Source organism: Pteropus alecto, unplaced genomic scaffold, assembly GCF_000325575.1.
Source record: "Pteropus alecto unplaced genomic scaffold, ASM32557v1 scaffold50, whole genome shotgun sequence".
In the NCBI taxonomy this organism is placed as follows: Eukaryota; Metazoa; Chordata; class Mammalia; order Chiroptera; family Pteropodidae; genus Pteropus; species Pteropus alecto.
This window is the reverse complement of record NW_006431918.1, coordinates 17388112-17414966: the sequence shown is the minus strand read 5'-3', so window position 1 is coordinate 17414966 and position 26855 is coordinate 17388112. Positions and strand designations below refer to the sequence as shown.

The following is a 26855-nucleotide window of genomic DNA, read 5'->3' as shown; positions in this document are numbered from 1 at the left end:
GTTTTTAAAAAACTCAGGGGTACCCTGAGACCAGAAAGGTCAGCAAGAAGATATGAGAGAGTGAAGATGAAGGTCAACTGGACATATATTACTGGTGAGGAATTAGTAATAAGACTAATAAGAGAGAATGCCCTATAATCTTAATTAGGTACAAGAAATAAGCTTATTCGAGACCTGTGGTTCCTAACGTTTTTGGGTTATGGAGCCTTAGGAGGGTTGGAGGAGTGTGTGTGGCCCCTCTCTCCAGAAAGAAAAAAAGTACAACTTCATGTACACACAGAATACTTCATACAAACTCGGAAGAAAAGAGAAAAAAACCAGAGATTTCTGGGCACTCTAGACTTATGTATATCTAAGGTCACAGAGAAGAAGAAATGAGGGAATAGAATAGGAACTTCTTCTGGAACTAGAAGATGGGAAGCTAAAACCAATGGTTTGACAAAAGACTGAATATCAGAACAAAGGGATGAGCCAGAAAGACAACACGACCTCTGTAAGCACTTGGCCACCACTCCAAGACACCTTTAGAAAAATGCTGCTCACGTAGCATAATTTTTCTACATTATGATTGATGAGATGTGACAAAACTGAGGTTTGAGGTTAAAAAAAAAAAAAAGTTGAGAATTAAGAATATCTCCAGACTTGTCCAGAATTGGGACATTAGCCTAAGTCTGACCCTGGCTAAATGATGTCACCCCACAAACCGTCTTCGCTACTAAGAAAAAGGCAGAATATTAAGCTTCCATTAAGCTGCTATACCCCCACCACCCATTACCGATGCCTTGTTCCAAACACACAGTCCATTCTTATAGATCTGTCCTAATAAATGCCTGTGAGGTAGAGAAGGCTGAGAATTAAGGGCTGTTGTCTATCAGGGGGAAATGACTTTCTAAGATCAGATTTGACAGCAGAAAGTCAAGAATCAGCTCTGCGCTCCTTTCACGAGGAACAAGTCATTGCCTCCTTCATTCTGGCACAATTCAGCCAAAATACTGCCAGGGTCTACTCCTCCACATCATCTAACTGCTAAATAAAAATCACCACAGGATGGTTAGCTTAGGGAACATTCACTTCCACTGTGAAAACACTTTGGATGCACCAACACATTGCTTTATATAAAGAATTCTTTTATTATCATCATCTTCCATCTACTCCCTCCTGCCTCGCATTCAGTTCTGCCTGCCAACACTTCAGAAGCAGCATTCACAGCTTCCCTATCTTTTTTCCTCCTATTTGATTTTTAGGATATATAATTAGCTATTTTAGGCTCAAAATTAATAAGTAAATAATTCACAAGCTAATTCTTTTTCCTCCCTTGCCCTTTTCTAGTCTTAGTATATCATATCTATCTTTCATGCACTCTCAAAAATAATAGTGTAACTGCTTGGCACTGTCCTTGCTCAATTCTTAAATATTAGAATATACGAGATACATTTGGCTTATTTAAGTAATGCTTTGTTGGTCTTTCTTCTTATTTCCCCAACATAGATTTTTTTGCCTTTTTACAACCATATGTGGGTTCTGTTCTGCCCAAGAATGTAACAATAAGAAAGGTTATAAATCTACCTACTTTGTATAAAGGGAATATTTTTGTTACCATCACATACTTTTATTGAATCATGAAGAATACCATGCAGGCCAAGTGCATAAGTGACATACAGAAAAAGCCTGATGTTCAAGAAGTCAAGCATAGAAGGAAATAATGAGAGGTTAATGAAGTAAGCTCTGAGTCACAAGCATTGCTCAGAAAATAAAATAGACATCTGTAAGGATCAACCTTGGAACTAGTCACTGCTACTCATTGGGTATACTATATTCGTTTTTATTGAAATAACTATTCGAAGACTTTTCCAAAGAAATTAAAAGTCATAGTCTAAGGTTTAAAACTTTTAACCATTCTAGCTTTAGCAATGTCTCATTATCAAACATTTCTACATTGATGAAATGAGTACATTATTTTAAAGTACTCAGAATAACTGCAATTAATTGCCAATTATAACACAAAACCAATCAATTAAAAACTTCTTTAAAAAATAAAGATCTACAATGAAAATTACAAAGTACAAACTCTCAAAGTGGACACTGGAATATCTAAGAGTGAAATCTTAAGACAATCAACTTTTTCAATGTCAATTAAAATTTTTCAAGATGTTTTATAATAAATGCAGTTTCACTTAATTATTTAAGGAAGAAGTTTGAGAAATTGTGTTCAACTTAGGATACTAATCTGCTTTATTTATTACCTGACTACACTTCAATGTGAACCCTTCATCCAGCACAATGATCTATGTGCTTATAAGACCTAATCGAACATCATCCAAGCATCCCCCTCATCGCAGGGAAGACTTCTAGCAAGGAGTGAAGCTTCATTTTTTTAAAAAAAAAAAAAAGAAAGAAAGAAAAAGAAACATTTAGTAGGGGTTAACAAATTTAATCCCATGCCCCTGCTCAAGTCTATAAGAAATGAACCAAAATTTAAATATTCCCTAATTAATACAGGAAATATATGCTAAATACTATTTAGAAGGGACTTGAACAGATTTTCTTCAGCAGACAGGCAGTGACATTCACCCCTAATTCGGTATAGAATTGTTTGGCCTGAATTTCTGGGGGTTCTGTTCGCATTTTAAATCACCAACTACTAAAGTAAAGGCATTAGAGGAAGAGAAGAGCTGGTAAGCATCTGAACAAGGAGATGTGTTTCGGTTATAGGCCCACTGTCAGTATCAGTACAACTGAGTTCCACCTGGGCAGACACTGAGAAAGCTAGCATGTCCTGGAGTAGGAGCCAAGTTCAGCTGCGCCACAGATTCACCTAAACCGAAAGGTGAATATGGTTATCTTTTCCAAATGAAAAATCAAAAGCACAGGCTGAGATCCTTCTGAAATGTCATTTGGACAACTTGAGCCGGTAGCGTGGTTGCTGAAACACATACTGCTCTGGGGACATAGAAGCTAGCTCCTTCCTATAAAGCTGTCTGATGCTTGGCGAAGTCAATGCTGTAGGTTTCTCTGGCCCTTATGCCCAGGGTCCCTAAGACTATTGACCAGGCAGTTAAACAGCAGAAAGCATAGCATCAAAACTGTTTTTGAAAAATATGATACAAAAGTTTCAGGTCATTCATATTTTGAATAAAATCTGAAGATTATATGAGAACAATAAAGCTTATATGCCAAAAGTATTATAAATAGGATCCTTTGATGAGAAAGGAGGAATCTGAGTCTTAATTAAATATTTTTCTACTTCAATTAGATTACAACAGAGGAATAAAAATTATAATGCTTAATTATCCTCTGTCATTGTCCCTAAAGGGGAAATACTCTGCCTAAATCATTTCAGTCATTAATCTGATATGTGATTTAATCACAAACATAAAGCTTACTTCCATGAAAACTTTTTTCCCCACAAAGACACCTCCCTTGTGCTGTGGCCCAAATTCTAGCATCTAAGTAATCTTTTTCTGTAAAGCAATATTTTTAGGATGAAATACCACTTCCAACACGATACCCTGAAGAAAGAAAGATTTGAAACATTAAATTCATGTCTTAATCATTAAGATTGGCACTTACACTTTGGAAGTGTTTTCTCTCAAACATCAGTGGGCACAAGAACATGTTCGAAATACAGATTCCTGTGTCCCAGCCCCAGGAAATCAAAATCAGTGGGTCTGGGATGGGACTAGGAATCTGAATTTTTAATAAGCACCCTAGTGTTTCTGATGCAGGTAGTTTTGAAAAATAGTACAGCTGGGAAGAGAATTCATTTCCATTATAGCTATCTAGTCTTCATCCCCTTCTCCCAACTCCATGATTTTTTTTTCATTTGACACTTTTTAAACAATCCCTAGTTGGATTACTATTTTTCAAGGAAATTTTTGAAATGTCATTTTTATCTCAACTACAGAATAACAATAACACCAAAAGGCATGGCAGACTACGAGAAAGCTGAAAAGCTCACCTGCTCTAAGGAATCACTGGAAATTAGAACTGAATGGGATCTTGATCATTCTAAGCTAATTCTCTCATCTTAATCTTTAAACAATATTTTAAGCACTCCCAACTATTAATTTTGTTATCTATATTCTCCAGTTACCTCATTCACACTACAAAGTAAGAGGATGCCTGAAATGTAAATCAGTCTCAACAGCCTCTTACACTGGGTTTTCAATAAGTCTTGCTTTCATTTACCATGTTTTCCTGTTTGAACTTTAGAATTGGGATTCTTTATCTTATCCCTTTATTTCATTATTTTCCAAAAGATGACTTAGAACCTTCTGGAAATTCCTACCCAACCACAGATGTAATTTGTTGCACTGACTACGGTAAACTTATATTTTTAAATCACAAATTCAGATTTTCACTTAAATAATGGCAGACACGGCAAGCTACTCTGGAGTTGCCAAAGTCAATATGTTAAGTCTGTCTCTAGGGCAACAGACTAAAGAGTAGTAAATGAGGTTTTGAACTGCATTCCTGTTCATTTCTGATTTAGCAACAGGCTTCTACATGCTCCCATTATGCTCTGGCCATCCTTTTGTCTGATCTCAAAATTACATGGAGTGACTTTTGAATTGTTGTTCTACTATTTTTGTAAGACACTGTTTCAATTTTTCTTGCTGTTTCCACACGTGATTTTTTTTGATTTTCACTATTAGTCATCACATGTGGCTGCCCTATATAAACACACAAACATACATGCGCCTCACCAATATTTTAAAATTTTTCCATGTGAATTGAGGACCATAAGTATTCAGTGGCTTAATTAGAAAACTGCAAACCCTCCACACAATGGAGCAGTGCTGATTCAGTAAGTACTTCCTGCTGCTTTTGAAAAACTCTTCCCAGTTTTTTTTTTTAAAGACACTAGACAGATGATCTCTTTCTAACCAATTCTAAAATTTCTCATCTTTATTGAGGACACAAGAATATACTGCCAGTGCCAGAATGTCAATCAATCTAAATTCTCCTAGACCATAAATTAATAATTTAAATTCATCTAACTATAACCAGCATTACTTGAAGGCAAAAGATAGAAAATCCAATGTTCTAACTAAGCAAAATGCATAGAGGGATATTTAAGATAAGCTGATATGTGAAGAATGTCTAATAAAATAATACACAAGACAGAGTAATGATTTTTTAAGTTGCACATATTTCGGTTCTATTGTTATAACCTGTTAATTCCTTTAATATTTTTAAATCGTCCTATTATTTAACATTTTATTAATAAGAAAAAGGGTGGTATACAAGGTACTGAAATTATAAAAATCAGAAATATGAGTTACCCAGTTTTTAGTAAAGGTTATGCGAAAGTTACATACTTATATAGATCACTTGACACACAGAGGTAAATATCTACAGTAAACATACCCATATTCTGTAAGCAGATATTCCATCATGATGATAGCATGACTGGCATCAAACATCTGCTAAAATAATATAATTATCTTTTGCTATATTACAAACCAAATTCCTAAATTGGTCTAGATTTAAAAGAATTTGCTTAGGTTTACCATAACAAGAATAGTTTGTTTCAAAGATTAAAGGAAGAATAAAGTTATCGAACTCAACTTTAGCTCTACCAGCTCCAATAGGGTAACCTCAAAGAAGGAAATGAAATGAAACTGTGCCCTCTGAACAAATCTATTTAGATTTAAGGCTGTGTCTGTGAAAGAAATGTGAACAGAAGACTCTAATGACTGTGCATTCTAGAGTCATAGCACAAACCACGCTGAACAATAATCTACATATTCCAACGCCCACGTTTCAAATCTCCACCTAAGTTTGTCTCTTGTTCACACAAATCCACTGATAGTCACAGATGAAGCCAAAGATGAAGCTTGTGTTCTTAAACCATGAGTAGCACAAAGTCCAGAAAACAAAGCTCCAACTAGCCTAACATCGCCAGCTCTTTATCCTCAAGATCCTGCTCTTGAAGGAGAAAACCTACATGGAGAAAACACATAATCCAGCTATAAATAATGATAGTAAACTTCAGTTTTTTGCTACAAAAAAATTGGTCAGAAATAAAGCAAACGCGGCTGAAAGAAAAATTGCTGTGGTAGGTCAGAAATAAGGAATCCAGCCTTGTAACTGCAAGGTATCCTATAAAATGAAAATGTAATTTATAAATCATTTTTAATGCTACCGGGAACCAAAGGAAAGGCAATAGGGGAGTATTTTTACAAGACCACCTTCAATAGGTTCTTCCCATAAAATAATCTACTGAAGAGAAAAATGGTCACGTTAGTTTTTAAAGAAAGGCAGGGAAAACATCTCTGTTCATTCACCTGTACAAATATCAATTGCTTAAGCCAGCAAGAAAAACATAGTTTTGTCAGGGGTGTCACATCTATTGTAAGTTGCAACCACTGAAGACCTGATGGGTATAAAACTACTTCAGAAGCCCAGATGACACTTTTACCTGGCCGCTCTACCTTGCTAATGGTCTTTCATGCTAATGGTATGTTGTTAGGCAAGGTGTTACTTATTCAAGTTTTACTCTGAAACTCAAATTATTTCATAACATTCAGAATAGGACTTAGGTATAGTTTACTCCAAACTGGACCATGAGAAAAATATTTTACAGAGAGAATTCAGCTTTCCAAAAATAAGATTTAAAAGGGGGGAAGGGAACATAAAATTTCCCTAGAATGTCTTAATCTTTCCATCTACGTATGTTGTATGGGTATATCTCTGAAATATCAGATTGAGCTGGGAAGATGTGTAATCCTGTTCATGTGCATTCTGTCACTTTGTTCTGCTCCAAAGACACTGATGAGGTCATGCTTAATGGCCAAAAAATTCACTATGTGCCTATAGGAGAAAGTAGAAAGAGATAGGCAGGCCTGCGGGTGTGATTATCTATTTAAGCATGCAACTGTATTTTAAACATAATTAGACTAATTGCCTCCCAATCTTAGCTGATGCATCTGCACACGCAATTAATTAGAACTGATTTTAAAAGCCAGTTTGGAATCCTTTGTTCCCCACTTCCTACAAATTGAATTACCAAGGAACAAATTTAATTTTTCAACTTTTATTTTAAGAGAGAGACAAATTTACATTAATTGGGTCTGATCCACTAATGTAAGTCATTTAACTAGCAATTATTTTACTCTGAAAGTAAAAGCCAATTCAAATTTTTTCATCTATAAAATAATTCCCTGGTAAATATGACAATCTTGCAAGGCTGTTGTAGAAAAATTTAAATAATCTCATAGCTGTTTATCTAAAAAAAGGGAGGTAGGAAATAAAGTTCCATACTGCAAGAAAATTAGAAAATTACACTCTTAAAGCTACCTTTTACCATGTGCTTTATTCTCCACTGGTTTTTCTAGTATAAATCACATGTAGTTAAGGAATTGAACATTAGGGACTATTTAACAGAGTAAGACGTGATAACTCTGGAAAAAGGGTGGTCACTGAGGACAAAGGCTCAGACACTGACACTGGAGATGGGCTGCGAAGAGGCAGCAGTGAGGGACAAGAAGAGGCAAACAGTGAAAAGGGTGTAAAAGAGAAAAAGCAAGCTTGATAGGTTTACAGAGATTGCAGCGGGTGAACAGGAGAGGCAGTCAAACTAGTTTAGGGCTCTCCCAAATAAATATTTGCGGAGGGAATAGGTGGTGGACAGTGTCCACAGCAGTCTTAGAGGTGTGTACCTGATCCAGGGAACATTGAGCAATACGTGATAAGTGAGGGGAGCCACAGAGTCGTACCCACAGGCCTGGTGATGTGCGGCAAATGTGAAGGTGGGAGTTAGAGCTTTGAGAATGGGAAGCTGGGTGAGTGGACCTGAGATAACCATAATCTGTGCCTGAGCTTTGACCCTGAGTTCAGGAGGAAGGCTGGAATCAGAACAGGTGAAGAAAGTGGTGTCACCTGACAAATGACAGCAACACATATGCGGGGCAGAGGGCAAAATCTTGTGCTAGGGCCAGAGAATAGTATTACTGAACTGAAGATGACACAAGGGTTTCTGACTTTGTGATCTGAGTCTGAGGAGGTATCGTGACATTCCTGTAGATGACGGAAACTCTAAAATGGATAATGAGAATAGAAATAGGAAAGGGAGACACATTGTTTCCCAATGCTGGGCTTGCTTGGAATAGCTCACCCGGTAGGTGTCAGTGATGATCCAGATGTTGACACCAAGAGTTACTCCAGTTTGAACAGTGCTGCCTACTTACAGTGACCTTGCAGAACTGCCCCAAATCGTTTCAGGTGATTCCCCATTAAGGAGTTGAGAAGACATCCTCTAATTCTATGTGGAAAGCAGATCAAGTACCAATACATGGTAAAGCACATAAGTGTCTGTTAGTGAAAAAAATACAAAGGTCCATCTCATTGTTGGATGCACACAGGACAATAATGAGAAAAGTGAATTTTCAGCAAGCTGTGATTCCTTGAGTCAATAAGTGAGAGAAAACATGTAGATTTTAAGCATGGTAATTAATGAAACGTGGCTACAGTTATGTTCATGAGTGCCTACACAGAGTGCCTACACTTAAGTGAATTCCACATGTAATATATACAACCACGATTAGATTAGGAAAAGGAAATTCATTTCCAACATTAACCAAAGGCTCAGGATATTCAACAGAATCAACTCGCAATTCAGTTGTATTATTTTGCAAAGGAAAAATAAAGGATATCTGAAGGCTAATTTAAACCCACACTACATCGTATGAGGAAATATGCTGAAGTCACGACACAGCCAAGATTAATAGGTGTTTCCACCCACTTCTTAAACAGTTTTAGGTACAGAAAACAATGTTACTACTCTTCCCAAGAACAGTTTAAGCATAAGAATTTGCAGAAATAGTGAAAAAGATAGTGTTCCTTTCATGTTCTCATTATCTGGTGTCCCAGGTAGCTTTAAAAGTATTAGTAATGAAGTACACTGACGCTGTCAGTTATAAAGGGCGTGTATTCATTTCCGAAAGCTAAAAACAGAGATACTGCTATAGCTAGAAATCATGTTGCTCATCTCCTGGGCTGAGAAAAAAAGCCTCACAGCAAGATAATTTTTAAAAATCATTCCATATTTACCTTTATAAAACAAAACAGTACAAAATGAATGACCAAATGAGAAAATATGACACTTTAATTTTCTCATCTATAGAAATATTCAGTTCCAACTTAAACATCTGAATGATTAACAATCATTTTTCGATTTGTCACATTTTTCAACATGAGGTTGACAGAGCAATTAAGACCAACATACATCAAATAAAACTCATTCGCTAGTTTGTTAATTTAACAAACTTACTGAGGTCCTACTATGTACAGGCAGTGCTCTAGCTGCTGGGAATACGGACAAGAATAAGTTCAGTCAAAGTCCTGGCCCTCACAGAGCTTACTATCTACTGGTAGGTGGCAGGGAGGTGGGCTGTAAACATATAAATATATAGTTTTAAATGAACTTTAAGTGCCAAAAATAAACTAATAAAGCATGGCAAGGCTATAAGACTGACAAGAGTGAGGAACTTTTTTGGATATGGTGCTCAGAGAGGACCCTTCTAAGGAACTGAGATTTTAAAAGAGATCAAATTGAAGCAAAGGAGCAAGGCATGTTGAAATCTAGGTAAAAGAAGACCTTCCTTCCAGGCAGGGCAAGGAGCAGGTACAAAGGCCTTGGTGGTTTGATGAATAGCAAGAAAGCCTGTAAGGCTGGAGCAAAATACATGAGCTTAAAAGATAAGGTGAAGGAAAAGACATGACTCAGTTATACTGCGTTGGTCTAATGGACCATTACATAGTTTTGATCAAGAGAGTGTCATGTCACACTGAGATGCATGGGTAGGACTCTAGCAGTCACAGGTGGAGGGTGCAACAGGAAGATTAGTTAGGAAGACTATTTCGATAAAGCTTAATCTGATACTCTCTAAATGCTTTCACTCTTTAGATTTTGTGGGGGTGAAGGGGCAGTGGTGGTGGTGGTGTAGAAAGCTACTTCTTAAATTTAATTCTATCTAAAGAGAAAGACATAAAGACATTTATATACTCTCTATACACACCCCTCCCAGTGACTTTATTAGTTTGAATAATTGGAAACTATTGTTTCAAATAACTGCAGTCAAGCAGCCTTAATATCATGCACAAAAGATGACCATCCTCCTTTCTTTTACTATAACTACATGAAAGTCATGTAGAAGTGAATAGTTCTTTTGTCCTTAAACAGGCTATTTGAAAAACAGAAGTATAGTGTCTTTTACTGTCAATTTATGGTTCGCAAAGCCTCTGAGGTTGGCTTTCTTCCTTCAAAAGGTTTTAATGGACAGGTACATTTAAGCTTTATTTTACAGACTGTGAGAAATGGAATGCACTGGGAGCGGTCCACGTTTCCCTTTTCTGAAAGGAAAAAGATATCAGTAATGCAGAATGACCTCACCTAGGAAGAATGCATCCGTGACATGGAACAAAGGTGGCTTCCTTCATAAGGAAACACAATCTGGTTCAGAAAACTGCTTCATTACTTTTGAATGATGTAGGCTGCATAGTCTACTAGAAACCGTTCCAGTCTTTAACTTCTATTTATTTTATTAACAGAACTGTTTGTGAAACCATTCTTTGTCCAAGCTACAGAACAACCTAGCATATTCATTAATCAAAACTACATATTGTTCAGATCACCTTTGATCATATGTGTTTGTGCCAAATAAGTGTGTTTATCAGGTGGAGACTATAAATGAAGGATTGTATGTCTACAAGAGTAAGGACTCGTGTGCTCTCCAGAACCACGTGACTCAAGAATCACATGAGATGTGGAAGGTAAAGGCAATTGACCTGATGTTTCAGGTTGTATATTAGTGGAAGCCCTGCATTTTCACATTTTAAGGTATGTCGAGTTTTTTACCTTGTGAAATTTATCACAGCTTCCATTTACAAACAGTGATATCAATGCAAAGCAAGTTCTTTGAGAACAGAATGAATTCATTCATGGCTAACTTAGATGCAACAAAGAGAACACAGAGTTACTAAATACTGCTTCATTCTTTCGAGATAAAACATCTTGTTACACGTTTTCCCCCAAGGTCCCCGTAGTCAAGAATTTACTCTCACGAATCAGATATACACTATTTCATAGGATTAGCTCTTAAAATGATATCGTGGCCATTTAAAAGTGATTTTGCTATCAAACTAAAAACAGAAATCAATTTCGGCCTTGATCTATCTTTAACCCACCTATGCGTTTCCTTTGTTTAATATGCCAGTGTGTCCGGTAACAGTGCCAAGAAATGGCAACCTTTCTGTCTAGGCGCAGAGAAGAAATGTACACTGACTAACTGATACACGTATAAGCAAAATATTACCTCTCTTTTCTTATATTCTATATTTCAACATGTATCACTGAACATAAGGCATGTTAAATCAATCCCACACTGGCCAACAACCCCCAGTTATAGCAGAGATGGGTAGATCACAGAATGGTTGCAGCTAAAAAAAGACAAGACACTAGCTAGTTGGTCATGACAGGTACTCCTGTGCCGATACTGACCTGATACTACTAAACTAGCAGGAGCAAAAACACCCGCGGAGGGCTGAGAAATTTACATATTAGGTTAATGTGAAAAATAAATGCGCCTCGGTCAAGGAAATGAAGAAAGCTAGCATCACACGGAAGAAACTTAAATAAACCTAGCAACATACAAACATTTACATAATAAATATTCACACAGCATTGCCCCTCCTTCCACACAAAGCTCTTCATTCATAGCATACCTAGAAACCATAGCGTGACACATTTCTAAAGTTACCAAGCTCTTCTGACGCATTGCTCCTCAAGATATGCCATCCTCTTTCATCTCTAATGAAAATATTAGGTAGATCTAGTGTTACTTATTTGCAAGTTTCACATAGCTTAGTCTCTTGAGAGAGGTAATAATAATTCAAGGTATTTCCACTCATTATAGTTAAATATATGATACATTAATAATCACAGAGAATCAGCTTTGCAGCTACCTGAACTAGAAAGCCCAGAGTCCTTGTCATGTTTCATATCATAGCTGGCTGGTTTATGATTCAAGAATGGGAAAGAATCCCGTGAGGCTAATTTATTCTTCTAACTGCCCTTTCTTCCCCCTTTCCACTGCATTCTTAAGAATTTTAATTTTGAATGTGCATGTTGCCTCTCGTGGGATTTAGAATGGGAAGGTGCTACTGCTAAACCACATCATTACTTTTGCTTCCTACCATCCACAGGATTACCTAACACAGGCGTTGCTTAGTATAGAGATAATCTGCATCAAAACAGATGCCATTATTACATGTAATATTTTATTCCAAAAGTAGATTTGCAAACAGAGAAATCACAAGGTGTTTGCTAAAGATCAACACACACCCTAGTAGATCCATTTCATTTTCCTCTATGTCAGAATAATGATGTGCCTGGGGGATATGAGAGAATAGATCATATATTTTAACTTTTATAAGGCTTTTGATTAAATTCAGCAGAAAATTCTTTCTAATAAGCTAGGAAAACATGATTTATAGACCACCATGGTGGGTGCAACAGAAATGTTATGAGGGCCACCCTCAAGAGAATTGTTATTCAGGATCCAATTACAGCGAAGTTTCATGAGGATTTCTCCAGCCTTTGGGTAATACTTTCATTGCTGACTTAAATAATGGAAAATAAGTATCATTAGGCGCACCAAAAACATAGATGTGGTTAGTTACTCTTTCTCTTATGAAGATATGAATGTATCCGAATGGACCTTGGGATTCTGGAATGTGAATAATCTATCAATGCCATCAAGATGTATTTACTGAACGGAACAGCTACTATTTTTTTTAACTGTAAAGAACAGAAAAGAGGTATAACCTCAGGTTACTTGTTTGGAGACAAAACTGAAACACAATTAATTAGAGAACATTCAAATACCAAATGGCAGCAGAGGAAACTCAAAATAAATGTAATGAACAAGTTACATATGTGTTTAAAATCAAGCATTCATATAATTATAAATATGTATTAAAGAAAAAGCATTTTGGATTGACATTTTTCAGTTCCTGCCAATGGTTGCAAATTGCTGACACTACCACAAGGATGATAGAAAAAACAGGAGGCAGTTTAATTAGAAAGGTAGTAAAAACTAACTGCTCAAATAAGAGAGGGGAGAAAACCAAATTTATATAAGTAGAAAAGAAAAATCTGAGGGTCTAGGCAAAGCATATATCCGCAGTGTGGTCAATTATTTTTAAAGGTACATGAGATTAGGAGGCAAAAACAAGCAGCTTGCTCAGGAGGGTCACGTGATAGCCCTTCCCCAGCAGGACAATCTATTCAGAACTTCATTACCAGGCTAAAAGCTATTCTGGACCCAAGCAAGACCAGCAGAAGTTGGAGAGCATCCAAAGGAAAGCAACTAAAATGATTAAAATGTTAGGAAATGGGTCCTAAGAGGACATGTAAGGAAACACAGTTATTTAGGCCAGATAAAAGATGGCTAGGGAGGAGGTCAGCTGCGCAACAGCCTGCAACGGTATGAAGGACAGCGTACAGGGAGCACTTCTTTTCCATTAAGGATGGGACGAGAGGAATGTGATTAAACTGCATGAACAGGGATTTGTATTCGATAACGACAACAAAAAAAAAGAACTTTCTGGCTATGAAGATTGCAAGGCACCGGAATGAGTTACCAACAAGTTTTTAAAATGTCCTCTTCAAGAGACTTTTTTTTAATACATCTTCAGAAAATGTTCACTCAGTGTCCTTTCTTACTCTACAAGATCAGGAAGTGAATATTTTAACTATAAATAGAAGCTCCATTAAAAAAACACAAACTTATTGAAAAATGATGCACAGTAAGGCTCTTCACTGTTGCTGCATTTCCAAAATTTACCAGTTGTAAGTTATATAAATGTGCATATTTAGTCAAAGACGATTCTAACCAGATTTAAAAAAAAAAAAAAAAATCAGTTGCTCTAGATAGGAGATATAAAAAAAAAATCAAAATATGGATAATCTGACCAGTAATATCTATTTAGAACATAATCCTGATGCTATGGGAGGAGTAGGAGAGAGTGATAGGGTACACAGAAATCAGCCACGAACTTAGTGCGCGTGCGCGCACACACGCACACACACACGCACGCACACACGCACACACGCGCGCACGCGCGCGCGCACACACACACACACACACTATATCCCACAGTGGCATTAAAAGACCATCCATTTGACGACATAACAATCTTTCCTAACACTAATTTTAAAAAATTATAACTGCACTACAAAGCACATCTAGTCTCCCTGACTGAAGTCATAGGGATCTTTGTCTTTTCAATACTATGCCAAGGAACAAAGTCAAAAGACATGTTATTTTAAAATACCTGAGCTATTATTTTCCCTATATCATCAAATTAAAAAAAAAAAAAAAAGGCAAAGGAAAGGAAAGATAAGAAAAAGAGAAAAAAAAAAGAAACATTGGCCAGTAACAGGTGGTCTAACACATAACTAATCCCTTTGGTGGAGTCTCTTATCCCAAGATGAGAGAATAGGAAGAGGTATAAGAGATAATGGTGCTCATCTCTTTTTACAGATGAGGCCCAGAGAACCATTGTTACACTACAATAAGTGGTAAAAACAGGGCCAAACCACATATCCAGAATGATCTGTAGTCACTAACTGATGAACAGCTTCTGTATCTGAAGTTTAAGTTGGCTGTCTGAAAAAGAACAAAATGTCCAACGGCATTAACATTAGAAATATTGATTAATTACATTACCAGACTACACAAGCCCATGTGCATGCCTTCACACAGTTTATTTTACAATATAACTGATATATGGTATTAAAAGTTCTAATTTCTGGAAAGAGGGGAAACAGAAGGTATTAACATTTATTAAGAATCTTCTAGGTCCTGGGCACTTAAAATTCTTCATCTCATGTGATCCTCACAACCCTGGAAAGCAGATCTTCACCATTTTACAAATGAATTAATTAGACTAGACTAGGAAAATAATATGCCTAAGAGCCAGAGAGGTAACAAGGAATAGAAGAAGATGGGCCTGATGCTAAAATCCCCTGCCTTTTCTATTACATCACATTTTCTCTCCAGTAAAAACCACAAAGCACACAGAAAGAAGCATTCAGAGGAAGAAATCGATTCCCCTCACTTACCCTGAAAATTTTTGAAAGAGCTTCTGTATTCTTTGGCATCTTCCCCACACTTGATAAAGCGCTTCTTCTATATCCTGGGCTCACTCACACTCCCCTTAGCTAGGGTAACCGTATGGCCCTGTTTGCCCCAGACAGCCATGGTTTACTTCTGCTGATTCTGCAAAATTATCAGCAGCATCCCTTTCAGTCCCAAAAGTGTCCTAGTGTACAGGATAAATTACATGGTCACCCATCTGAGACCCTCACTGCACTTACCCCATGCCGTCTTGTCTGACCCCAAAGAAGCTCAGTTTCTTCCATCTCTCCCTTTCAGCATAAACGTCCTGTCCATCAGAGTAGGCATTCTCAAGTCAGTAAGTGACTGATTGACTTGTAGTTAGATGAATCCCTACCCTTCCAAAGAGCTAAACATTTTAATATGTGGACATTCAATCTCTAATTATTGGAGTTTGGGGCAGTGTGACAACTTTACAGGAAGGTAATATTCAGACAAAACAGAGGCAGCTCATTCTAGGCCACGGAGGCCCATCAAGCAAACCAGTCCTGTTTAGAACTTGATCCTAAGTCAGGATCCTCAAGCAGTCCTTGCTTTTCTGCTCTGCATGCCCAGATTATCCAACAGTTCATTTGGAGGCTCCCATGGCAGGCACAGTGTGGGCTTCCAAGGGGACATACTGGTGTCCCTGGGTGACTGTGAGAGGCACATATAATACATCTCATTGCAACACAATGATATCCGGACACCAATCTCAGTTCATTCTAAATGTTCAATATCAAAGTTGGTCTTTGTTGGGTAATTATTTCAAAAATGTCAGGGCTGCCAAGAGACTCAGATATCTGATAAGCCCTCATTTTATAAAAGAGGAAACTATGGCCTGTAGAAGAAAGATCACTAGCTTAAAGTCACAAAGGCAAGACTAGAAAACAGGTCTCAATCATTCTTGCCACCACAGAGATGACCTTCAATTTCCACATACCATACACTTTCATACTCGTATGCTGAGACCCAATACTTCTCTGGCGCCAGAGTTGGACTTCCTTTAACATGTAAACATTTCGAGTTGACACATGATGATGCCTTTCAACCAACACTTTACTTTCAGCAACATCACTATCACTGTACAACAGAAGGCTTTCAATACTTTCTAGTATTCTGATGTATTTTGTAAAATAAGTAAAAAGCAGAAAAATGGAAGTGCTAATACTAGTACATAATATTATGTACCATGAAATACAAGATATTGAATTAAAATAATTAAGTCTACCCAAAATGGAAAAGATATTTTGCCTCGCGGACTTAGCTTTTCAATTGTGCTCAACTATGGGGAAAAAAGTTAAAACATATGAAATGCTAGAAATAATTTATCAAAGAGTGTGCTTAAAAGAAAAGTTTAACAATGGAAAAAATGGAGAGATTTGCTAACTAAATGTCTCTTTAAATAAGCTGAGCAAAATGAAAACTGAAGTTTTGAAATTTAACTTTATTACGTAAATTAATGTCTCATCTATGCATTTAACATGATAAAGAGCTTTTCCAGCTCTTTAAAGATCTTTAAAAACTAAGCAGTTATATAATTAGGAGTATAAGACTATTTTTAGCTATATAGGAACTAAATCTCCTTATAACAAATCTAAATTCAATTTTCAAATATTAGTACTCAAACACACTTCCAAGAACCTTATACAAATGCCAAGGCTATTTGTATCGCACGTTGATATTCTTACTGTAATGATACTGTATGAGCATGGAGCACCCTACAGTAAACTTTAATTTCATTTCTATATAATTCTTCATTGCTTAGGACCACTCACTACATTTGAAAATAATGAAAATTCACCCTTGTTAATTCATTGCTGAATTATAAAGAGTGAAACCTGCAAGTGTTTCAAAGGTTTTTTTTTCTTGTTAAAAAAATTCTTTATGGAATTTATTATTTCCTTCGGCTAACAGAAAAATGTTTATGCTTGACAGTCCTTGCCTTACTTCACTATATTTAATATAACTTAAACATTCATTTGCACATCCTCCCACTGCTCTCTTTTCCCATGTTTCACAACGCAAATAATCTATTTAACTGCTACTGTCAACCCTTTGAAATGGCACTTCCATTCCCTTCTCAGCTACCCGAAAAGAGCCCACTCATATGTCTATCTTTAAATTGGCTGTGTTTACAGCTACCCATATGTCACCATTCATGAAGCAACTGCTACCACCCTCTTAAACAGGCATTGGCAGGCACAGACACTGCAAAGAATTACAGGGCCACTAAAAGGGTGGTCGGGGCTCATAATTTTTCTTTTTTAAGGTTACCACTTTCAGAAGTCCCTGAAATTAAAAAAGAAGTGAAGAGGTATAAACATTTTTATAATAAAAGCTTTGAGAGGGTGAAGGGTCTCAGTTCCATACTGAGGGGGTCTTACCAGCAAAGCTGTTTCTGAGTGTAATATTTCTATCACTAGTATGCATCACTATTCTATGCATATGATGTTGCTCTACTACTGTGGATCCTCCTGAAGAATCCTGCTACAAAGCGAATTGCAAATGCACTTGCCTTTTGACCTCAGAGTGTATAAGGCTTGTCATGTACTGTCTCAGGTTAAAGCAATAGACTAGAGAAGGGATGAATTACTAAACAAAGTAGTCCCTGACTAGAGTGGGGAAAAGCAGGCATTCTTCCTGGCAGAGGTGCAGAGTTAAGGCACGGAGGCATACCAAGTGGGGCCAGGGGCTCTTGGAATGGTGAGAAAGTGACCACAGGCAACAGAAAAAGAGTCAGAGGTGGGAACCAACAGATTGCCCCTACCTTCATGCCTTTTTAGAGCACCTCTGTTTTTACTCTTCCTCTTCAGAAGTCCAGAGACTAATTGTGGGGCAAAAAGAGCAATCAGGAAAAGCAACCTGGAAATGCAATTCAAGGAAGAAAATAGAACAGCCCAGGAGTCCTGCTTTCTTTCTCCCCCTTTCTGTTCTACCACTTCTCCCATCTTGCCCCTCTTAGCCACTTGGAAAATGCAGGCCATGGCTGCAGGACAGGGCAAGGCAAGGAAAAGGCAGGCAGAGAAGTGACAAACTACAGAGGTTCCACACCAGCTGATGCTGAAGCCAGGGGCGAGGGGCTGAAGTCAGAGAACCGGGGGCCAGAGGTGGGACTTTTCACAGAACAGCAGAATAGCAGGGGCCTATAACTCAACCAAAACTAGCTTTTTCCCCCATGTTCCTCCCTTTCTCTGCCCAGCCAGCAACAACAGAATGATATCCCCTTCCATTCCTCTCTTTCTGTCACCCAGAGAAGAAATAAGAATGGGCTGAGGAAACAGTGACATAAATGGGGGAAATGGGGTAACCCCCAAGGGTAGATGAAGAGAATGGCCATTCATCAGGCTGTTTCTCATAGATAAAGGACCAAAATAACTGAGCTCATGGCCTTTATGTAGCTCTATATCCAAATATTACATCCATTTGTGATTACTTAGGTTCCTGTCACTCCAAACAGAAATGACATATTCCTTTGCGAGTGAGACTGACAATTTTTATAATAATTACACTACTAATGATACATCCATTTACATTGGCTTTATAATTCTCAAAATGTTTGCACATCCATTCTTGCATTTATCTACAAAACAACCTATAAATAGGGAGAGAAAGTGTTAAGCCTATTATACAGATTGTGAGGAAACAGCACAAAGAAAGGGGTTAAGTACACATCAGTTGATGAGAGAATGTACAGCTGAGGATCCCTAGAGGGTGATTAGAATTCATGTCACTCATTCACTCACTCATTCATGAGTTGAATTGTGTCTCCCAAAGAGATAGGTTCAAGTCTGCACTCCCAGGATATATAAATGTGACCTCTGGAAACAAGGTCTAGCAGATATAATCAAGTAAAGATGAAGCCACATTAATTTAGGGTGAGCCCTAATCCATGACAGCTGTCATAAGAAAAGGGAAATTTGGACACAGATGCACAGAACAGAAAGCCATGTGAAGATGAAGGCAAAAACTGGATTAATGCATCTATAGCCAAAGAAGCCAAGGATTGCCAGGAATCACCAGAAACTAGGAAGGGACAAGGAAGGATTCTCCCCTGAAGGTTTTAGAGAGGACATGGCTCTGCCAACACCTTGATTTCAGACTTCTGGCTTCCAAAATTTCGAGAGAATAAACTTGTTGTTCTAAGCCACCCAGTTTGTGGCACTTAGTTACAGCAGCCCTAGGAAATGAGTACACATTCAGTAAATCTCTTTTGAGTGTGTACTCTGTGTCAGATACCATGAAGGATTCTGAACAATCAAAGATGAACCAACTCAGCAATCCTTGTCTCCTCACTCCCTGCATGGAGCTCAGGAACCTAAGGTTCTGCATTTTTCTGCTGAAGAAACGAAGCCACATGGCTAGTTGATGGCAGTATTGAAACTAGAGGGAAGGATTTCTGACCTCCAAATCAAGCACCTCCCATACATTAGGTTAAAGAAAGTCTGTTTTTCTAGTCCTGTAAAGGAGCTTCACTTGTTTCCTAAAAATGCAGCAAGAATGGTGGGAACAAAAGAACCTCCACTACTTATCATGAGGATGTAGGAAGAACATTTGCCACTTAAGTAAAGTAAGGTTAAGGGAAAGAAGGACTTGGGATCAGACAGACCTAAGGTGAAATCCTGTGTCCATCATTTTGTTAGGGGACCTTTGACAAGTTATTATGCCTCTTTTGGCTATCCTTTCCCTGTCCATAAAATGAGAATGATAGTACATAATGCCTTCTTGTAGAACAATGAGAGTAGATGTGGAAAGCTATGAAAGATATGCCATTAAACAGAAAACCTCAAATTGCAGACTAGTGTGTATAATGTGATCCAATTTCTAATAATTTTTTTTTCTTGGGATAAAAGAACACTCTTCACAGTGGTCACCCCTGGAAATTAGAAACAGAGATAAGAAGCCACGATTTTTCCTTTATATCCTTTCCACCATTAAATTTCTTATTAGAGCATATATATTACCTTTAATTTTTAAAATGGAGAGGAAAATATTATGTAGTCATTTAAAAATAAAGCATGATAATTCAATGAATTATATGCACTTTTTTGTATGTATATTATACTTTAATGAAGAGGTGTTTTCCTCCCCTCTTTTTAATTCCCGCGCCCGCCGCCACCACTTCCACCCCTGACCTATGGATGTTGCATTTCCCCTTAAGAATTGGATCTCTGAAGGCGGGGTGTCTCCTCCTATATGCTCGGGGCCTGGCGCACCCGGGGTATGGTCTGTGGCTCCACCTGGGGTGCGAACCCAGGACCTTCTGCATATAAAGCAGAAGAGCTAACCACTACACTATGGAGCCACCTCCTAAAGAGCCACTCCCTAAACAGTTTTTTTTTTTTTTTTAATGAGGCAGATGTATATGCTCAGACATGAAAAGATTTCCCAGATATATTAAATGAGCTATTGAGTCACCACATATGCAAAGTATGAAATTCTATTTACATAAAAAATAACACAACTAACTGCATACACATATAAATATATATGAACAGATCTGGAAGAATCTACACAATTCATAGTATCTACTTCTATACTGTTGATTTTTTTAAATAACCAGAATGTTTTTCAGAACTTTTGAAATTTATACTCTTTTTAATTTTTAAAATAATGATACTTAACCCCAGAGAGTTGTGAGATTTATATGATAATGGTTACATGATACTTTTTGATAAAAAAAAAATTATTAAGCATTTCTTTTTTATAATTCTCAATAAATGTGCACCACGGACTTCCTCCTGGTCCCTGCCTGCCGCCCATTTCAAATCCCAGCCCTGAGCCAATGGGCCTAACTCAGGAATAAAGTAAAGGTCAGAGATGAGGTGGACACGAGGGCTGATCAAGCAGCAATCAAGGATGAAATTGTAAAACAAGAGATCAAAAAAATGTCTGCAACACATATTGTTTGGCAAAAACGAACATCTTTTTCTACTTCAACTCAGCCATTCGGAAATATTCAAACGTCTCCCTCGTCCAAACCACATGAAATATCTTGCTTGGGTCCAGTATGGGTTAACGCAGACACCATCCGGGTCTGTGCAGAGACGTCGATTCCTTTGCTAGTCAGCATGTGGACTGAACCTTCCACATCAGGGGAGCATGTCCTGCTGTGTCCCTGTCCACTCTGACCCACACTTAACTCCATCCTTTGACCACTTATCTAAGGCCATCTGATATAAACGTCATTGTACTTATTCCATATCTTATCCCATAGTTTGGCGTTTCACTATATGCTGCCTTATTTACTGTTTGTTGTGTGTTTTTCCTCCCCAAAATGTAAACTTTTTTAAAAAAGAAACATGCATTAATATGCCACCTTCGTCCCAGCACAGATTATAGCACAGAAATGAGCCTGAAGAAACTCTCCACAGGTATTTATACACTATCTGGATGTCAAAGATGGCCCATTGGGCAATTCACAGCTAGCACCACTTTCCATATCCTACTTGGAATCACACTGTTGTCTTCCCTTTTCCTCCTCCTCCTCCCTTCCTTCAGTTCTCCCTCTGCTGCCTTCCCTTTGGGAGATGTCTCATGTAGACCCCACTAAATCCAATAAAGCAACCTCTCTAGACTCCACTTACAAGAGAACTTGTGAGATATAACAAAGGAGCAGTACTACCCTTCTGGTATTTCCTTCCCTCTCCTCTAGAAATTTTGGTGTGTCTCATATGTACTCACATATTGAGCACTTGAGGGGGTAACCAGAAACCAAACAATTTTTACAGGCACTTAATTTACCCTCACATTTAACACAAGACTTTCTCCTATCCTCTCCCTTAGCTCTCTATCATAACACTTACCGACCTGCATTGTGATTATGTTAATGTCTTTCCCAAGAGACTGACACATACTCATAAACTTGTAAGAAGAATCTATATCTGGTTTATCCACTACTATCTATCTAGTATCCAGGACACTGCCTGGCACCTATAGGCACTCAATAAATATTTGTTAAAGGAAAGAAGAAATAAAGTATAAATGAGTGTAAATCAATGGTCATGTGATATATTTTTCCTGAATAAACTCAATCCGAGGTAGAGGCAATGTGAAATCAGTAATTATTAAGTAATAATATCTAGATAGATACATGCACAGATACGGATCTTGAACCAATGGAACCACACACAGAAAGCAGGAAATTCTATTAGGTCATAATTCTAAAGGAATTACTTAAACATCTTATCCATATCTCACTTTGCATGTGTGTGTCTCTGTGTGTGTGTATGTGCAGGTATTTTTCAGTCCATTAAACAGGTATCTGCAGTCACCCTCTCCCTGTGGCTCATTCCACTCCTCGACTTTGGCTTAAAACCAACAATAATTCTTTACTTGGGGTAAAGAACTGAAGGATCCCCAGGGTGACTCCAACTCAATGCTTTTTCATTTTCTCCTTCATATTAGGCAGGAAACACTAAAATTCTGGGAACAAGATGTGTGTCACACATTGGAAATGTTCGTATCTGCTGATAACATTCAATCTACCCCAGCTAAACACATGAGGAAGCCACATGGTCACAATCTAACGGAACGTAGAACATAACTAATAAACTGAAGCAACATTCCACATGTTATCACTTTCAGCTTTGTGCAACATGTGGAAACAGGCTAATGCACCACTTGGTCGTGTCAGAACATCTAAGGGAGAAGGATGCACGTTTGGGATTTATTATGGTCACTCACCTCAGGAAAGTGTCCAAAGAAGTATATTACAACCTCCACACGTCTGTACGTTATAGATTTCTTACTTTTAAAGGAGTACTTTCTGAGATGTATTTACTTTTCAGAAACTTGGTCTATTTATGCAGCCCTGGTTGTTATGAATACTTGAAAACAAAAACTACTACTATTAACTGCTAATGAGAAATTATTTTAGACTAGGGGAAAAAAAATCTGTTCCTTTTATAAGTATTATAGCAATTTGTATCAACTCCAAAACTCAGATAACTGAAAAACTTTGTTTTTTGTCTTCCACTCTCCATGCCACCCCAAAAGTAACAGACATTATTTCTCCTGTTTTATCAATCGCAACTATGTTATCCCAGTTATAAGGCTCAAGTTCAGCTGGGCTTCTTGGTGAATAATTTTCTCATGCTAAAGATGAAACAGGAAATTAGGAAAACCATATAAGCCAGAAAAATAATACTAACATCATCAAAATCTCACAATAATTTACCTAAGAAAAGTAAAACTCAATTTTGGGAGCTTAGCAGTTCAAGTAAATGAATGTTACAGCATTACTTAGTCAATTTCTGTTAGAAACAAAATGTTAAGTTGAATGTTTGAGACCTCTTGTTAATTTTTTTTTATCAGTAATCAAAACTTCAATGCATTCCTCACAACAGGTAGGCCACTGTCAACCACTAAGATACTTCTATTCATAGCCAGAAGCTATAGCTTCTCTTGTCTAATTAACAAGGAAACAAAATCTCTCCAAAGAAGCAAATTTACTCCCTAATTAAGTTAAGCAGGACTAGGTCAGATATTTCAGAAATAATCAACTTGATCACTGGTTCTGAGATTAATATATTCATGAATCCATATCCATTAATCAAGGTACTAGTAAATTCCATAAAATAAAGGAAATCTAAGAAAAATCTAAGTTGATCAATTCTACATGTAGATTTCAAATACAGAAAGAAAAACTTCCTAATCCAAAGTCGTCACCAACTTTAAAAAAAAAATTAAATATGAATCAAAAGACATCTGATAGTCTAGTGATGAAACTGTTTTCTAGTGATTAAAGCACTTTACATAATTTACATCTAGTGATATAAATACATCATTTTAAAAGATGAGTTGAGAAGGAACTAAGGGAATGGTTATAAAGCTGTTACTGTTAAGGTCTGATAGTCACATCTGTGAATTTATACTATCTAATGCCATCCCAATGGGATGTTTCTACATAAATGAAGGAAGTCATATGTGACTGTTTACTATGAATATTTGAAAAAAAAATATTCTCCACATTAAGTTCTTTAAAAATAGATTTTATCAGTTTGGCCAATTATCAAATTTTTTCTTCCAACCAAAACGGAATTGTTTTAATTATCTGATGTTTGTCACTACTTTTTATTTTTACAAAGATGAGATGTGCCATCGCCCACAACATAAATTCAGATTTATTCAGAAGAACTTACCTTCTGAATAAGGTAAGTTCGTATTAAATTTCTTTAGAAATTTAAATTAAGGTAACTGTTCAAATTTTTAGCTTTACTTAAAATTATTTAAGCCCCAATCCCCCCCAAAAAATCATTTTGATTAAACGTTTCATTTCACTCCCTGTAAAACCAAACATAAAGCCAGATTCTCTGCTGTTTTAGCACACTCCTAATGACATTTTGTTGCTATAGCAACAAAACTCTGCTACCTGTGGCCATGATTTGTTTAGAATTCCTCCAACCAGTAAATTCTGTGCTGTGCATTCATAAAACCAATAGAATAGCTCTAAGCAACATAAAAATTAAGGCCTGACTCCCTACTTATGGTACCCACACATATATTTATAATATCCATAAATATATGCAAATACACATATGTGATTATAACTCTCTCAACTTCATCAAAAAGGCAAAAACCATAATAAATTTCCATTTTTAAATGGGCACAAAAAACTGCTACCAGTTCCCCAAAATTTATCTTAAAAGGTAATACCGACTATCTGGAGAAAAATTTTAAAACAAGAAAATTAATCATTTATCTATAATCTCATTCCAAAAGGAAAATATCCTGAAGCATAATTTCCTATCTGTTATAGTAAGTGTTGCTTTTCAGCAATGAGCTGATTTACAAAACACCAACCTAAAGAATAAAGAAAAAAAATGAGCTCATCACCACTGTCATTCACCAAACTGCTTCTGCAAGCTACTCACCCTCACTGGGGGGCTCCAGGCTTGCACCCGTGGCTGCTGTCCACCCTGGGAGCTCTGTAGATCTTTTGAGCTACAGTTAGCCACAGTGCTGCTCTGAGCCCTCAATGCATTTGTGCAGTTCGTCCCACTGCCTCCACTAGGGCCAGGTTTCCAAGGCCTCTGCTTGATGCCGTCCAGAAGTCTGACCAGCAGGATGTTACTTGGAAGCTCCTCAACACCCGAGCCAACGAGAGTCCTGCACTCGGGACATCTGAGTTCATTTCTGGAACCTACGATCCCCAGCAAACATCGTTTGCAAAACGTATGCTGGCAAGGCAAGACCTTTGCAGAAGCATCGAGCCGCTCCAGACACACAGGACACTCCAGAAGATCCAACAAGGCAGACTCATCCATCTTTATCTAGTTTACTGAGGAAAAGCTTCAGAAATGTTCATAGTTGTATTCAGCTCTTACAGTGATTCATGTAACATCCATTTCAGACTCTGCTCTGGAGTCAAGGTTGGAGGAGAGAAAAGATGTAAAATTCGTATTGTTAACTGGGGAAAAGGTTCACAGAGGAGCCAAGAACCAAAAAGTACACAAGAGTGCTTCCTCTGAATAGTGTGGCTTTGCTTTGGAATGTGGTTCCTGAACTCCAAAGTCAACAATTAAAAACAAAATAGGCTTTTAAAACAATTCGAAATTAATCCCTAGTGATACCTAGGAGCTCATTGTGCAGAAACAGGTATCCAGTACTATATAGGATTCCTGTAATAAATAGGCTTTATGAACTGTAAAAAAAAACATAATTTTTTTCAGCTCTCAAAGTGATGTTAGCTGCCTTAATAAAATCCTCAACTCATATGAAAGCTGAACAGAAGCAAGTGAAAGTTTCCTCACCTGAAATTACTTTTAAATCCAACAAAATTCTCAATTTTTAAGGCACTTTAGTGTTTAAGAAACCATGCCTCATGTGATCACTTGTGGTAAATGATCCCAATATTAAATGCACATGTTTCTTCACTGGCCTCAAAAAATAGAACTGTTTAATCGTGCCCAACCAAAATGAGCAGAAGGTTGTGACAATTCTAAAGGACACAACTACAGATCTGCTTGAAAGCAGCTAAAACACAAAAGCACCCTTCAGGGTAGTATTTGACAAACTCTGAAACAGATTTCTGAACAGCCTGTCCTAATCCCATTCAGAAAATCTGGCAAAATTATCACCAAAAGAATTTGACAATGGAATGCTGGACTGAAAACTGTGGGCATAATATGAAAATGAGGCCATTCACGAAAAAGCCTTCAAATCAGCGACTGCGACGGTCTCCCACCACACCAAAATAAATGTAAACGTGAATGCCCGGGAGAAAGGGGGTAAAAAGATTTTGATGGGAGCGTCAACAGCTGTTCTTGACAGAGCCGGGGCGGGGGAAGCGCGCGAGCTGCGCCCCTCTCCCACGCTGCCCGGCACAGGTACTCCAGACGCGCAGGGAGGCGCGGCGGCCGCGCGCTGCAGACACACCCCAGAGCCAGGTGTCGCCGGCATCGGGGAGGGGACGGTCTCGGCCTGGGGCTGCGGCCGGGCGGGTGCCTGAATGGGGATCTCATTCAACAGCCTCATCTCCGCCTCCCTTTCGGTCAGGCCGGACACAAAATCTCTCCGCTGCAAGTTTTCAAGGACTTAAAAATAAATTCTCAGCCCTAAGTTGCGAAAGTCAGCCCCTAAAAGTGGCACCGGGAAACAGCTCTAACCCCGCAGCGAGGAGGCGGGAGTCCCCAGGGAGACGCAGCCCGCGGGGAGCGGCGGCAGCAGGGCTGCGCCCGGAGCCCGCGG

General features: G+C 37.9%; 1 protein-coding gene and 1 non-coding gene across 2 annotated transcripts in view; both read right to left on the bottom strand.

The window, feature by feature from the left end:
• The window catches only part of SH3RF1 (SH3 domain containing ring finger 1), a 140060-nt gene extending 113222 nt beyond the window's left edge, over positions 1 to 26838 (bottom strand). The window contains 1 exon segment of the mRNA XM_025042977.1: positions 25040 to 26838. Coding sequence (XP_024898745.1) covers positions 25040 to 25432 — 393 coding nt within the window. The 5' untranslated portion in view covers positions 25433 to 26838.
• On the bottom strand, positions 20396 to 20469 carry TRNAI-UAU. Its single transcript has one exon. It is a non-coding gene; the product is annotated as a tRNA-Ile (tRNA).
• Positions 26839 to 26855: the final 17 nt, after the last annotated feature.